Source organism: Fukomys damarensis, unplaced genomic scaffold (assembly GCF_012274545.1).
Source record: "Fukomys damarensis isolate Sample0158 unplaced genomic scaffold, DMR_v1.0_HiC HiC_scaffold_36, whole genome shotgun sequence".
Lineage (NCBI taxonomy): Eukaryota > Metazoa > Chordata > Mammalia > Rodentia > Bathyergidae > Fukomys > Fukomys damarensis.
In genome coordinates, this window is record NW_022900948.1 from 47,793,562 (window position 1) to 47,809,373 (window position 15,812).

General features: G+C 59.5%; 1 protein-coding gene across 1 annotated transcript in view; it reads left to right on the forward strand.

Annotated features, from left to right (window-relative positions):
- The window catches only part of Vav2 (vav guanine nucleotide exchange factor 2), a 98,814-nt gene that overhangs the window by 55,147 nt on the left and 27,855 nt on the right, over positions 1–15,812 (forward strand). Inside the window, exons 6-7 of the mRNA XM_010608987.2 lie at positions 1,787–1,855; positions 14,575–14,677. Of these exons, the coding sequence (XP_010607289.1) occupies positions 1,787–1,855; positions 14,575–14,677 (172 nt within the window). The remainder of the gene's footprint in view (positions 1–1,786; positions 1,856–14,574; positions 14,678–15,812) is intronic.

Genomic DNA, 15,812 nt, shown 5'->3' on the forward strand with positions numbered 1-15,812 from the left:
ACAAAAAAAAAAAAAAAAAAAAAAAAAAGTAAGAGTTTAGATATTTTTTCCTTACAATGAAAGAGCACCCTTCATCCTGAAAGATTTGAAAAGCGGAATGAACATTGTGTGTCACCCCGTATATACGCACATACATATGTTTCTGTGTGTCAGTTAAAAATAAGCAAGTTTGGAAAGTGCAGGCGTGGCTGGTGTGGGGGCTGGGGACAATGCTGGTGACCTCGTGGGACAGGGACAGTGAGGAGTCCACCTGGCAGGGAGGGTTAGGCCACAGCCTCCTAGCACTACCTGGTCACTGGTGTTCTGGACCCTTTGGTGATTGGGTCACAGAAGGAACCAGACCCTGCTGCTCAGGGTCGCACCCCATCAGCACCACGGGAATCCGGGTCAGGTGGGCTCTGCCCTGTGGCCGGGTGACGTGGGTCCCTCCAGGGTTTCCTGGCTCAGAACACAGAGTCAGTAGGGCCTCCTGCAGGTAGCCAGGGTGTCATGGTGACCCGAGGACACACTCTGCTGCTGCTGCCCTGGTGACAGGAGAGGCAGGGAGGAGAGGGGTGGAGCCTGCCTGGCAGAGGCCACCCAGGGGGCCACGCTGCTGCCACAGCACAGGCTGCTGCCACAAAGCCATGGGGTGGGGGGCACTGAACAGTGGGAGCGCCCCACAGTACCAGTGCGGGCAGGCCTTCCGGTTCAGCCTCAATGGAATGCTGGTGGGCACCTGGCTGCTCTCCCTGCTGAATCATCATGCGAGCCAACTTCAGAGCAGCGGAGTCTGGGCGGCAGGTTGGGGGTGGGTCAAAGAGGATCCTGGGATCAGGCTTCCCAGGAACCTGCACCCTGGGGCTGCAGGATACTGGGTTTAATTAAAAAGGAATTTCATCTCCCACTGCTTTTGAATGAGGCCTTTGATCTGGGTCCCCCACCTCCCTGGGAGCATTTGGCTCCTGGAGTGTCCTGGCCTTGCTGGAAGCTGCCTGGGGCCTCCTGCTGTCTGCAGAGGCTGGGCCAAAGCCCCTGCCTCCTGCTACTCTTCAGGTAGTTTGGCTGGGCTGGAGTTGACAAAAGCAGGTTACCATCTCCTGTGTGCCCCACAGCAATAGGAGACCCTGAGAGGAACTGGGTGATGGAAACTCACCCAGATCACCTTGTGCAGCAGTAGTGGGGGCACAGGGATGCTGGGGTGTGTGGAAGGAAGGAGAGGGAGGGGCGTCCGGTCACAGCGCTGCCCTGTGAGTGGGAGTCAGCATCTCCCAGCCTCCCCGCTCCCCGAGCAGCTCCCTTGCTGACGTGCGCACCCTCCGTGTGCTCCTGCACACGGAGCAGCTGTCGCCTTACCTGGGGTGGCCGAAGGGAGGGAGACCCGTGGTGCTGGCAGTGTCGCTGTGCCGGGCGCCCGCAGCATTCCCTTCTGTGTCTCGCCTCGAGGTCCCCCTTCCAGGACACCCCAGAGGGTGGGTGCCTGGAGGAGGGCGGCGTGGTGACACGGGACGAAGCTTCCGCCACCATCTCCGGCACCCTGGAGACGAGCTGGGCGCTGTGCTGCATCCGTGTGGGGCCCACGTGTGTGCCGAGCTTTGCCAGCGTGGCCTTGCTGTGTGGCCTGCGGGCTCAGAGAGGTTTAGGAACTCACCCGAGGCCCCTCCGTCAGGTAGGGGCCCCGCGTCTGCGCCCCGGGACACCTCCACCAGGCCTGGGTGACGGCCGACGCCCAGCACCCTCCGCAGGGCCAGGCAGGCCCCTCTGGCATCCCGGACATCTGTGTCCTCACTGTCCCCTCTCTCCGCAGGCCTTTTCCCTCCGAGGAGACCGCGGAGAATGATGACGACGTCTATCGCAGCCTGGAGGAGCTGGCTGAGTAAGGGACGGGGTCCTGGCGGGCGGGCGGTCGAGGGAAGGCTCCCCAGATCCCCGGTGAGAGGAGCACAGCACCGTATTTAAGGTGGGGCTGGTCCTTGGCACCTGGAGCATCTCCCATGGGGTCTGGCTGCTGAGTGGCCCTGGGGAGCTGGAGCCCAGTGCCTTCTGGGAGTTGGCCTGGCTGCTGACCGGGCCACGGCTTCCTCTGGGTCAGCCCTGGGGGGTCGGGGTCGGGGCCGGGGTCAGGGTGAGGCGTGGGCTCCCTCCCTGCCCTCCTGCTCTCTGAGCGGATTTCTGTGCTCTGCCTCACGAAGCGCACACCTGGCCATTTTCCCCGTGGGGATGGGTGGAGCCGCTGGCCTGGCTTCTGAAGGCTGGCTGTGAGCAGAGTGACACGGGGTGGGCCCCGCCGGGGAAGGGAGGTGGCCGCTTGGCTGAGCGGGGACAGAGGGCTGGAGGAGGCGGCACTGTTGTGCAGAGCAGGGACCACGGCTGAGAAGTCCCTGGTGGCCCTGGGCTCCACGCCCACTGCCCTGCCGGCCCTTCCCGGGGTTCCGGTCTTCATGGCGCATTTCGTTGTCCCGATCGGACTGCGCGTGCCTGCTGCTCCCTCCCCCTTGTGCCGGTGCGCAGGTGGGGCGCATCGCGGTGTGCATGGCTCGGTGTTCACTGAGCACCTGCAGGGTGTGAGGCCGGGGCAGGGGCTTGGCGCTCCTCCTGCATCCCAAATCTGGGCGACTACGGATATGGCCCAGCCAACCTTGTGTGCAGGACCCCGGCCATGGGGCAGCGCGGCCCTACTGGGTGGCCCAGCTCTGAGGGACTCCTCACCCTGAGCTTGTCTGTGGGGATGAGGCTCTGAGGCCTGGGGTGCACCCTGGCGGTGGGTGAGCTTGGAGGCCCTGGGGCATCTGACATTCCTGTGGTGAGGTCAGAGCACCCACAGAGAAGATGGGGCTGGCATCGAGGGCCGGGGTCCCTGCCCAGTGCCCCTGCGGCCGTAGCCAGGCTCAGGCACCAGGGAGCGTGCGGCCTGTTCCACCACCTCCTCCTCACACACAGACAGGCCCAGGCGGGGACACCTTGGCCCAGGTCACAGAGCTCTTAAGTGACAGAGACACCATTTGACCCCAAGTTCCAAGTCTGTGCTCCGGGGACCCCGTGACCATGCCTTCCAGAGACAGCGGCACGGACTGAGCCCCAGGATGGGGACCTTGGGCAGGGCTCGGCAGAGGTGTCATCTCAGCGGGAGCCTCCTGGTGCCAACCCTGCACACTCCTAGGCTGCCATTGGCATGGCCGGGCCTCTGTCACATGGCAGTGGGACCCATTCGGACCCAAGGATCCCCTGCAGTGGGTCAGGCCTTGAGCCTGGTGCCGGGTCCCCTTTCCCTGCTGTGCCTGGTGGTGACAGGCCTCCTGATGAAAACAAGGTGGAACTGCCCACACAGGAAGTGCTGGCCTCACCTGGTGATGCCGTCTTGTGACGTTGAGTTAGCCTCAGCTGGGCGCGTGACTTGTCTGTAATCCTAGCTCTCCAGGAGGCTGAAGCAGGAGGCTTGCCCAGCTTGGGCAACTCAGTGGCTTATCAGCACCTGCTTAAAATTCTACAGGGCTGTAGCTCAGTGATAGTGAGCACCCCTGGGTTCCACCCTCAGCACCATCTCTTCGAAACAGAAGAATAAGAGTGGGTCCCCTTAGCCCAGCAGGTCCCATAGGACTGAGGTCATCACAGATGAAATCTTAAGCTGTAGTGAAGGGGATGGACTCATGGCTTGGTCCCAGCGGCTCCAGTTTAATGCATTTTTCACGCCTCCCCTCTCCTTTCATCAGAGAGCAGGGTCCCCTAGCATCTGGTCCCCGGGGACGTGGCATTGATATTACGCCGTTCCACGGACCCCCGTGTCCTCCCTGGACTCTGCCTGGGAGGGATGCGGCTGTGAGCTGCGCACACAGAAGCTGGGCCTGCCAGCAGCGGCGGTCACCTAGCACATCTGCAGGCCCCTCCCAGCCTCCCGGATGCCAGGTGTGAACTCCCAGAGGCCGCTGTGTCCCCCAGGGGGCGCCGGGCTGGGGCCACTGTGTGGGAGCAGCCCCGTGAGTGCCGTCATGCTTTCTTTCGATCATTAATTCACCCGCTGTCACGCGGTTGCTAAGCACTGTGTCAGACCTGGGGATGAAGGGTGGAGGAGGCCGCTCAGCCCCTGGAGACCCCAGGCTCCCTCAGGACGGTGGGATGACGGTGAGCACAGGCTGCCTGTGTGTGCCAGGCAGTGAGCCTCAGCCCGTCGTCTCCTGCTCTCGTGGTCTTGGACGGCTGCTGCTTCGCCGTGCCTCAGTTTCCTGCTGTGGGATGTGTGGAGCTGCCACACATGGGCCGTGTTCCGTGGGATTGGGGGGACACGGATGGTGGCATTGGCTGGTGGCACTGGGGGACCTGCCTGCCTGTACTCTCCCATCTGCAGTGGTGGTGGTGGTGGCCGTGCAGTGCAGCGGAAGTCAGTGGAGCCACGTGTATGCCTGGGGGTTTCTATCACTAGTGGGAAAAATAAAAAGGAACGGGAGAGAGTGACCTAAGAACGCATTTTATTTGACCTGATGGACCCAAAACACTGCCCTGTGGCTCATCAGCAGGGAAGCTGCGTCCTTTAGAGCACACACTCTTTAATACCCTTTTCATGTCACCCCGAAGAGTGTCCTGGGTGACTGGAGCCCACATGGGAGCCACACCCTGCATGCTGGCCTCACCCCAAGAGTGCCCTGCTTTCACTGTTATTTTTGCAGGGGTCAGGGCCTGTGGGCCGGGCCAGGCTGAGCTGTGCACAGGGGCTTGCACACACATAGAGGCCGGTTACCCAGGAGCAGGGTGGGCTGGGGCGTCCACACAGGCGGCTCAGAGGCTCAGGAGAGCGACCCTGGAACTGTCAGTAGTATGCAGGGGCCGTGTCAGCATCCACAGAAGGCAGACAGGGCCTGGTGACCCCTCCACAGTCCCCTGTCTGCTGAGCGGGTAGCCAGACCCCACAGGTGACCACGTGGCTCTCAGTGCCCGGGGCAGCCCCTGACCCATCCGGCAGCCTCGAGAGACTCCGGACACCTCCAGGCTCTGTCTGCAGTGGCCCGGCCTGGCCTATGCTGGATGCCTCTGACCCAGTTTTCCTCGAGCACAAGGGTGGCCTGAGGTTCCTGGGCCAGGGCCCCAAGCAACGGCTGTCATGTGGACAGGAGGGTGGCTGCTTCTCAGCTCTACCACGGCCTGGACACCAGGATCACAGTAGAGCTCGTTGTCTAGCTCTTGCCTTAGGTGCCCCTGTGCCAGGTGACACAGTGGGGCCGTTCCTGGGCCCAGGCTCAGCAGGACAGAGCAGGCCCTGTGTCTGTGTCGCTGCAGTTGCTCGGAGGGTCTCCGTTTCCCCATCTGTGCCCTTGCAGTGCCTGTGCAGCTGGCCCGCAGGTCCTTCGAGCTTGCAGGGCCCAGGTCAGGTGTCATACGGACGCCTGCCTGCTTAGCTCTGACCTCATGGTCCTTGGGCCGGAGTGACTGTGACACTTTGGGGACTGTGGTTCCCCCATAGCTTCTGTGGGGAGCCTGGTGTCCTGGGGGTGGGGTGCTGGGAGCATTTCCCGAAGGAGCTTGGGTGGGAAGGCCTTTAATGTAGGACATGTCCCCCAGGGGAGGCCTGGCACCTTCTCTGCAGGCCCAGAGTGGAGAGCAAGGCCCTGTCCCCTGCCTGTGACCCCTACCCCACCCAGCCCTGTGTCCTGGCTCTGCCACTGTGCAGGGACAGGTTTATTCAAAGCCATCTTGGGAGCTCTTGTGAGTTGTGTCCCTCGGGTGCCCCTGCCTTGTGGGCCACCCCGTCCTGGGCCTGGGTGAGTCGGGACAAGGAGAGGAGGGCTGTGTTTGGGGGCTTGGGGACACCTCGTGTCCAACCCAAGGAGCTGCTCCTTCCAATGGTGACAAATCTGAGAACAGATTCTGCACAGGCAGCCCTAGGAGAAAGGGATGGAATGTCCCCAGCCCCGTTAGTGCCGCCCTGCGCCCTGGGAAGACGCAGCTGGCTCCACGCAGCCTGACCTTGGGCTGGACCGGGAGGAGGCGTCTGGTGGGACCTGGCGTTGGGCTGACTGTGGAGGGTCCCCTTCCTCCAGGGTCTCACTGCCCGAGGGCCCTGAACCTGGGCCCCTTGGGGGAGGACACGGTGGGCACAGCAAGGCCTTCACCCTCCTGTGGCCCTTCCTAGGCTAGGACACCTGCAGCTGGACCATGAGGTGTGGCTGACCCCCTCCAGCCTCAGTGCCTTGACCGTGAGGCAGACACTCAGGGACCTCATGTGGGTCCCGCAGACTCTTGGGGTCCCTTGGTCCTTATGTGTCTGTGAGAGGCCTCCTGTTCTTGAGGACTGGCCAGTGGGGTCCACAAAGCCAGCATCCAGGGCATAGCTCTGCTGGACACTTTCAGGCTGGGGTCCCCCAGCCAGCACAACCAGCCCTCCCACCCCTGCCACCCTGCACAGCACGCAGGCCATTCAGTTCTCGCTCAGCCTGGCGGGTGGTGCTGGTGGCCCTTTGCCTCTGCCCTGTCCCCAGGATGGCTCCTCGGCACCTCGGTGCAGCACCACCATGGTGGGCCTCAGCTGCCAGGTGGGCTTGGTGCTTCCCAGCCCCACCCTGAACGGCGTGTCCTGCTGTGTGCTGCAGAGAGCACAGGGGCTCTGCTTGCAGAGCAGGCCACCCTTTGGTAGGGCAGCAGGTGCCACTAACGTTCATCTCTGATGCTGGTTAAATGCACAGCGATCCCCTTCCCATGTAACACGGCCTCTGACAGCAGGGAGGGGGCGCTAGACACACACGGTCATGGCAGGGAGCAGTGGCTAGCTGGCTGTGACCGGAAGGAGATGGGACCCCACAGAATCTGTTGCCTGGTACTGTCTCTTGGAAACCCCAGCAAGGAAGGACTTGGCCTTTCCCACAAACTTTCTGCATTCAGCACAGACCTGACCCGCGGGGGTCACTGGAAACCCTGCTGAGATAGGGTACACGTCACAGGGCAGGCAGTACTGTAGAGCCCCATCTTACAGCCCTTTCTGTGTTGATTGCTGGACTCCTGTTTGTCCTATAAAACCCAGAGCACAGGTCCCGTTGGATGAGCTTCCCTGACCTGGCGGGCTGAGGGAAGGGCACCTTCCCTGGACCCCCATGACCCCTCTCTCCGGGTTCCAATGACTTCCTTTGTTCCTGCTGCTCAGATGGCGGCCATAGAGAATGCGGGGCGATCCCTTGCCCTGGGCCTGGCATGTTTTGGGAAGGGGATGTGCTGAGGGTCACGGTGCTGAGAACAGTCCTTGTGCCGAAGGGCCCACTAGGCCGCACCCCACAGCAGGCCAGGGCGGCTCTGTGTCTTCAGCCTGCGGAGGCCTCACAGCACGCTTCCCTTGGCATGGGAGGGACTGAGGAACACCTGCCCAGGGTCGGTTCCGGTTCAGTTCCCGAGTGGCTTGAGGTGGTGGGAGGGATTCCCAGAGGAGCATCCCGCCACGTGAGGAACAGGGCTCTCTCAGGGATCTGGGGCCAGCGATGTTGTCTGTCTGTCCCACACGGCCCCCGGCCCCCGACCCCTGCCCCCCAGCCCCGGGGAGAGTGTGGCCTGGTGTGGACGGAGGTCGGGAAGGGTCGGGTCTGGTTTCCTGGTAACGGCAGCTGCGCACCCAAGCCTGTCAGGAGAGACGCTTTATGTCTGTCCCCCACGAACACCCAGGCCCGCCAGCAGTCAGACGGGGAGCACGGCCTGTCTGAGCAGCTGCCCCTTGGAAGGGGCTGGTGGGGTCCCGAGAGGGCAAAGATGGCAGGCGATGGCAAGGACAGAATGATTGTCAAATCAGTAGGAGCAGCTGCCTACAGGGGAGCTCCGAACTCCCTGGCCCTCTGTGTTTCCAAAAATCATCATTTTTCAGATTGCTTTTCTTTTGCCTTTTGAGACAGTATCTACCGGTGTAGTTCAGGTGACTTGGACTCATTATATAGCCCAGGCTGGAGGAGAACTCATGGTGATCCTCCTGCCTCAGCCTCCCGAGTTGTGGGATTATAGGTGTGTGCCACCATGCCCGGTTTAGTGGTGCTTCTTGAGTCAGGCCCTGAGCTAATACCTCATTGGCTGCTCCCCGCCCCACCCCATGTTGGGAGGCTGTGGCCCTGATAACTGAGTGCATACTCTGTGCCACGCCTGTGCTGGTCACTGATGCATGGCGGATCCTTGCAACTACTGTTCTCCCTCTGTGGCTGGGGAAACTGAGGCTGAGGTTTCTCGCCCAGAATTCCGAGCTGGAAACGGCTAGGGCTGAGAATCTGGTTCCAATTAGCCCAGCTGCCTTTCCACTTGGGCTGCGAGTGAGAGTCAAGAGCTGGAGGCAAGGCGGACCCACTGAGCTGGCCCGGCTCTATGGCAGCGATGTCTTCTTACCTGAAAGCCAAATGTGGAGAGGAGCAGGTGTGCTAGAACACCTGGAAGGCCAGGCGGGCGTGGTGGAGCTGTGCTTCGGGGGTCCAGGGTGGGCTGGGCGGTCCGGGCTGCTGCACGGGAACTGGTGCAGGAACGTCCTGGGCTTCTGGTCCTGGCTGGACCAGCGTTCAGCCGCGTTTCATGAGAGACGGAAGACAGCACCTTCGGCACCGCGGCCCCAGCTGGTCCAGGCCGTGTGGAGGGCGAGAGCCCTGTTAGGAAGCTCAGGGAGAAGCAGGGTCGCAGCAGACATCCCACCAGGGTGGCCACCGGGAAGGAGCTGGGAGCCAGGTGTCAGCCCACCCAGAGCGAACAAGCAGCATGTGTTAGCATCGCTTCTGGCTCTGTCCCTCTCCCGAGAGGACCCAGGACCTGGCTCCTGCTGACTGCGGCTGGAGGAGTAGCACCGCAGCCTCAGGTAGAGCCCGCTTTCCCATCACCCACCCTCCGGGCCCCAGGGCCAAGGGAGATGGGGGCCGAGGTGCATGAGCTGTGGGCCTGGGCGAGCTGCGCCCTTGTAGTTGATTCTGAGGAGGACAGAGGAGCTTGGCGTGTGGTGGTGAACACGTGCCAGTGATGGCCGCGGGGTGTGCCCAGTGTCAGCCTTGGGAATGTTGGGGTGACTTCGTGGGGCTGTTCCTAGGGTCTCAGCCTCAGGGGACTTTGGGGTGACCCCCCTGGTTTTCCCAGTGCTCCGTCCCACGGTGTCATCAGTGAGCGTGGATGGGATGGACACGCTGAGCCCCCACCTTGTGCACCTGTCCACAGGGGCTCCCTATGGGAGGAGGGAAGCTCAGGGGTGCCATGGCGACTCACAGGCCAGTCCACCTCTCTGTGCCTCAGTTTACCCTGGTGTGGAATAGACCCTGTATCTAATAGACCCATGGTGGTCACACAGCGTGGTCAGACTGACTTCTCTGCTGCAAGAGATGATAGGATTTGGAAATGACTTAGAAAAGCACTTGGAGAAACTGGAGGGTTGTCAACGCTAAGGAACCACAGTGAGTCTCCTGGTGAGGGATGCACGTGCATGGATGGGCACTGGCCTTTGTGGTCTCTCCTGTGAACAGGCCCTGCCTCACACTGTGTAGAAAGGACAGATTTTGTGGGTATGTTAGTCAGCTTCCCATTACTGCACCAAAATACCTGAGAGAGCCAACTTAAAAACAGGAAAGGTTTGCCAGGGATTTAGCTCAGTGGTTCTATCACCTGCCTCGCAAGCACAAGGTCCCAAGTTTGGTCCCTGGTAAAAAAAAAAAAAAGGAAAGATTTGTGTTGGTTCATGGTGTCAGAGGTTTCAGTCCATGGTCACTGGTCCTTCGTTGTCTGTGATGGCGTAGGTTGTTGAGCTTGGCACATGCCTAGCTGGCCACCTCAGAGCAGCTGGGAAACAAGAGAGGAAAGGGCTGGGATCCTGGAATCCCTATCAAGGGGATCCCGGGGGACACAGCTTCCTTACCCTAGGCCACACTGTGTGAACTTTATCACCTGCTGGGATCAAGCCTTTGGCCCCCCAGGGCTTTGGGGAACATTCTAGGTCCAAACTTGGGGCGAGTGAAACTGTCTGAAGACGAGGGTGGAAGAGCCGGGGAGCAGGAGCGCCCAGCCTGCACAGAGGTCCTCCCGGCCCTTGGCTGCCTGCTCAGACCCCCAGGAAAGACCTCAAGGTTTCCAGCGGGAGATGACAGCAGCCATTTCAGTTCCGCCCCCGCCAGGGAGGACAGACTTTGAAATCTGCGATTACCCACATTCACTTAGAGCAAATAGGGCTCTTCAGCAGAAATTGAAGGATCCAGAGTCCCCACACTGTATCGTTCATAGCATCCAGCGGCCAATAAAATAATCATCCAACTTGTAAAGAAACAGGAGAAAGTGAGTCATGCTCAGGAAGAAACAGAGTCCATAGATGCTGTCCTTAAGATGACCCAGATGTGTCAGTTAGCAGCTCTCTTACTCAGGGTTCAACGGGGAAACACATCCAGAAGGTATAGATACAGAAGAGGGATTTGTTATGTGACCCGACTTACACAATTGTAGAAGCCTGAAAGCTCCCAGCTGTGCTGCTTTCGAGGGGGGGGGGTCAGCTGTGAGATTCAGCCTGAGTCCACAGGCCTGAGAACCCAGGGACAGTGTTGTAACTCCCAGCCCATTGCCAGAGGCCTGCAATCTGGTGGGAAACAGGGGTCAGGGTGCTGGTGGATGTCCTAAAACACAAGGGCCCAAGAACAAGGAGTTCCAGAGTCCAGGGCAGGAGAAAATGACCATCCTAGCTCCAGAAGAGAGAGAGAAATCATCAGTTTTTCTCCCATGTCTGGGCCCTGGGTAGACTGGATTCAGCCCACACCCTAGGGAGAGCAGGCTCCGTTCCCCATGTTCAGACAGCCCCTTCATAAACACACAGACTCGCCCAGAAACAGTGTTTTTTTTTGCCAGTTATCTGGGCACCCATAGCCCAGCTGGTTGACAGAAAAGTAACCATCACAGCAGATTTATAAATATGGCCAAAGACTTAGAAGAAAGTAGGACAAATGAACAGATGGGGAGACATGGTGGAAGAATACAAATTATTTAAAAAACATCCAAGGAAACTGGAGGTGAGGTATGCATGCTGTCTGAAGTGAGCAATCACTGGATCAGCTCCATCAAGATGTGCAGATGGTAGGAGGAGGAGGAGGAGGAGTCATTCAACTTGATGATAGCTCCCTGGGAGTTATATGCTTTAAATAACAGAGAAGCAATTTGGAGAAAATGAAAAGAGCCTCAGCTGGGCGTGGTGGCACCTGCCTCTAACCCCAGGTTACAGGGAGGCTGAGGCAAGAAGATTTCAAGTTCAAGACCAACCTCAGCAACTTAGTGGATTAACAAAACCCCATCTCAAAACAAGAAATAAAAAAAGGTTTTGGCCTTCAACGTACTGTAACACAAACAAAAAACAGAACAGAGTCAGATTTGTGGCGATCAGTATTAAGTAGTCTAAAACAAGCGTGTTGTGTGTTCCAGAAGAAGAAAGAGTGAAGGAGGTAAGGAGGGGTAAAAACACTCATAAAAAGGCCAATAAATTGTTCCTAAAACTTTCAGAATGAAACTACAAAATGTTGCCTACACTAAGACTAAACAAGTGTATACTATGTTCATGGATCGGTAGTGATAGGAAAAGTCCGTTCTCCTCAAACTGCTGATTCAGCCCACTTCCTGTTGTGAGCTCAGCAGACTTTGCTTTTTTCAGAAATTGATAAAGTGATTTTCCAAAGCTTATGTGAAAATGCAGAAGGCCTTAAAATCGGGTAAACAATTTCGTGAAGAACACAGCTAGAGGATTTATACCACCCGATCTCAAGACTTTCTGTAAACTAAAATAACAGTGGTGCTTACATAAGGGTCAGTGGATAAATGGGTCAGTGGATGAGAAACTGTAGAGAGTTCCAGATAGATTCATGTGAGGTCATTGGGGTTTTGTCCAAGATATCCAAGAAACCTAGTGGGAAAAGGAAAGTTTTTGACAAGTTATCCTGGAACAGCTGGATATTCCTGTGGGGAGAAGTGCTGCACCCCTACCTCATGCCATGCACACAGCTAATTTGAGATGAACCAGAGCCCCGGACAAACACTGAAAGTGCACAGCTCTTAGAAGAAAATGTAAGACAAAAATTTTTGTTTTCTTTCAAATCATGAAAACTTTTTTATGTTTCGTGATGTGAAAGAAAACAAAGATTTTTTAACAGAGACTGCGTGAAATTGTAAATGAATGCGTGCCCAGACGCACAGAGAGGATGAATTGCTATGCTAGAGCCGGCAGGGGAGGGGAATCAAAGCCTGTACAACAGTGCTTGGTCCACAATATGCCAAGAACTCATAACGCAATAAGAAAGGAACCAAGCCCGCCTTTTAGAGGTGGACAGAAGGCTCAGGTAGAGCTGTCCTGAAGGAACAGTGAGCATGTAGAAGAGCTTCTCAGCGTCACTCAACTTAAAGCCCCAGCAGGGATCCACCGTGGCCGACCCACTCCAGTGCCTGAGTGGAAAGGACTAACAGGGACCAGAGGACCCGGAGCCTCTGGTACCTTCGTACACTGTGGGCGGGGAGCAGATGCTGCAGCCACTTGGGGAAAGCTCTGGGCATTTATTTGCCAGTTGTGCTTCTGGGAGATGCTGTTCCCACAGGAATTGAGAGCATTTGTTCCCACCTGTGTGTACCACGTGCCCACACACGCGTGCACCTGTACCATGTGGCACACACGCATGCACACTCAAGACCTCAATGCTCATACAGTGGCTTTATGCACAGTAACCTGTACTTGGAAGTGGAGAATGAATCTCAAACCGTTCTCCCTCCGACGCCCTCGTCCTCAGCGCTAGCAGCCACTGGTGCAGGCCACCGTGTGTCTAGGGCCTCAGAACCCACACGGAGAAGACAGGCACAGCAGGAGTGCGGCATGGTGCCCCTGGCAGTGCCCACCAGGCAAAGTCGGTCCCCTGTGAAGGTCGGACAGGAGGGAAGTGACAGGGAGGGGCGGCCACGGGGGAGGGCGAACTTCCAGGAGACGAGAACCCTGCCATACGGGGTGGGTCACACCGGCCAAGGTGGCTCTCTTTGTAAACCTTCATGGAAGTGCCGTGGAGACTGCTGCCTAGCACCCTGAGTGTGCTTGCATTCGTGGGTCCTGGGTGGTTCAGGTGTGTACCAGACGTGCAGTCAGCCCGGTGCCCTCCCTGGCCTTGAACTCACGCATGAATTGTCTGTCTGGGAGCTGTCTGGTCTCCTCAGTCCTCCTCTTGTCCCGGTTCCACAGGGTCGGAATTCCCGATGGGGCTGGGTAAGGTCTGGGGCGCTGGCACAGTTGAGGAGTCTAGGCCCCCAGTGTCATGGGCTGTGCTCTTGGGGGCAGCAACTAGAGGCAGGAGAGGTGACTTACGGCATCACAGGGCCCAGGGCAGGTGCCAAACCCACCTGGGGGTGGATCTCCCGGACCCCGCCCCAACCCGTGTGGATTCCTGGGAGGCCGCACCCCGGGGCATGGGCTCTGCGATGGCAGCTGCTGTGCACTCCACGACGGTGCCCACCTGTGGGTCGGTCATTTCCCAGGCTGTCTAGGTGCCCGATGCAGGCCCTGGCATGCGGAGGCTGGGAGGTGGCTGGGCAGCTCTTCGTGTCCATCACTGCCCCTTGCTGGCTCTGTCCCCTGGCCGGGTCCCAGCCCCACACCTGGAGTGCTGCGGGTGGTGCGGCATGGTTGTCCTCTTGCACCTCGGTCCTCTGGTCCTGCAGGGCCCTTCCTTGTGAATGCTCCTCCTCCGAAGTCGAACTTCGCTGATCTGACCCAAACCCTCCTGAGGATGTGGCGCTGTGTCCCAGGCTGAAGTCTGGGCGGGTCGGGGGCATCTGCTTGGTGGGGGGTCTTTGGGGGTCCCTGACCTGTGTTACTGCTCTTCTCTGTTCCTCCTTGGCCCTGGTGGCAGGTCACAGAGAACAGTGTTCCTCGGCCATGCCTTCCAGAAGTGACTAGCCCAGCCTCACCTCGGGGAGGGCACCTGGGCCTGAGCCACCACACTGCCTGGCCCTGGACCTCGGGGTGGTATCCTGGGTGGGGCAGGACAGTGCCAGGTAGATTGGGCCATCAGTTGCTGAGCAGTGCTATGGGCCAGGTGTGGAGTCCCAGGAAGGAGGGAGGCTGCTTGGTCCCGGGGCTGGTCACTCCCAGGACTGGCAAGGTGCCCAGGGTGAAGGAGTGGGCCATGCATCAGCCAGGGTCCCGTAAGGCCTCTGGCAGGCGGTGGCCATGACCTCAGTCCTGTAGGTAGAGGGGAGCCTGGGGGACTCGCGTCTCAGCTAGGGTCCTACCAGCTCCCATGTGTCAGAACCCAGGTGGGGTCTCCCTGGTGCCGGTGGAAGGCACAGCCTGGATCCTGTGTCCTGTCCGCTCTGGCTCCTGGCCAGCTGTTCAGAAGCCCTCTGCCTGTGGCCCTGTCCCCGTCCCTCACCCCTGGGCCTCAGGATGGCGCGGGCCGCAGGCCAAGGCAGGAGGCAGGAGTGGAGGAGATTCTGGGGAAGCAGGGGTCTCGCTGGCCCTGGCCTCTTGCCATGTCCGCAGCGTTTGCCTCAGCAGGTCCTGGAGGCCGGGGTGGGTCCCAGGTGGCAGCCTCCCGAGCCCCTGTAGGAGGAGCCGGAGGCTGAGGCGGGCGAGCCTACCGGGTGGCCTCCAGCTCACCTGCTCCCCCACAGTGAACATGACCTGGGCGAGGACATCTACGACTGTGTCCCGTGCGAGGACGAAGGGGACGACATCTACGAGGACATCATCAAGGTGGAGGTGCAGCAGCCCATGGTGAGCTGGCCCCCGACACCCCGTGTGCAGAGGGACATGGGGTTGTGCCTGGGCCTCCTCGTCCCCAGGAGGCTCCCCTCAGAGCTCCCTGCCCGGATGTGGCCCGGGACCTTCCAGTCGGGCTGCCGCGGAACCTTCCCTTAAGTGTGCAGGGTTCGCATCCCGCCTGAAGCAGTTGCTAGGCCTCCGCCAATGCTGCACAGCTCATTCTGCCCCTTTGTGTGGAGCACGAAGAGCCCAGCGTGGGCGCAATTAGCCAGCTGCGTCTTTTGTGCTGCGAGGAAGTTTAGTTCCGCACAGGCGTTTGTAATACTCTCTTGGACGCCGGTTTGCTTGGTGTGGGTTGATTGCCAACAGCTGCTTGGGGGAGGTGGGGTCCGGCTCCCGTAGGGGGGCACAACCCCCTCGGGCCCCCAAGCTCCCCAGGGTGGGTGTGGTGTCCCTTGCCAACAGTAGAGGCTTTGATCGGTTTGCATTCCTGGAAGACATGGGAAATTTCTTGAAAAGCAAATAGTTTTCTTTTAGGGCTGAGGGGATCACCAGCAGTGGCGGAGAAACAGGAAGCTAGGGGAGACCCTGCAGAGGGGAGGCCTGCAGGGGTCTCTCAGCCCTCACTGTCTCCCCTCCACAATAGGGGTCTCGTTTTGCCCTGTAAAATCTGAAGATGCCCCACTCTCTGCAGAGCCCGGGAGCCCTACAGGGGTGTCTGCTCCCCAGTCCCCCAGTGTGGTCTGGACGGACCCCTCCCCAAGCTGTCCCCAAAGGGCCCACAGGACCCCAGCAGGCCTCTGGTGGAGCTGCAGCTTGGTGCCAGGCAGTCCACAAACACCCGTCAGCCCCTGTGGGTGATGTGAGCACACAGGGTTAGTGGCCTCTGTGGAATTTGGGGCTCCCCACCCCCAGGCTGTGCATGATTTCTCAGAGACCCCCACCTGTGCCTGGCCAGACCGTAGTGGGGCGCTCCGCTCCTGGGGGCGGCTGCTGCCTCTGGCCCTGACGCACAGGCAGAGGACATGGGTGATTTGCCCAGCCTGCCAGGGTGGGCTGGCTCTCCCCTGCCCCGGGCCTGGCCGGGTCCTAGGGTCCAGGCACCCAGCCTTTCCTGTCCAGCTCAGTGGGGCCTCCGCTCCCTGCC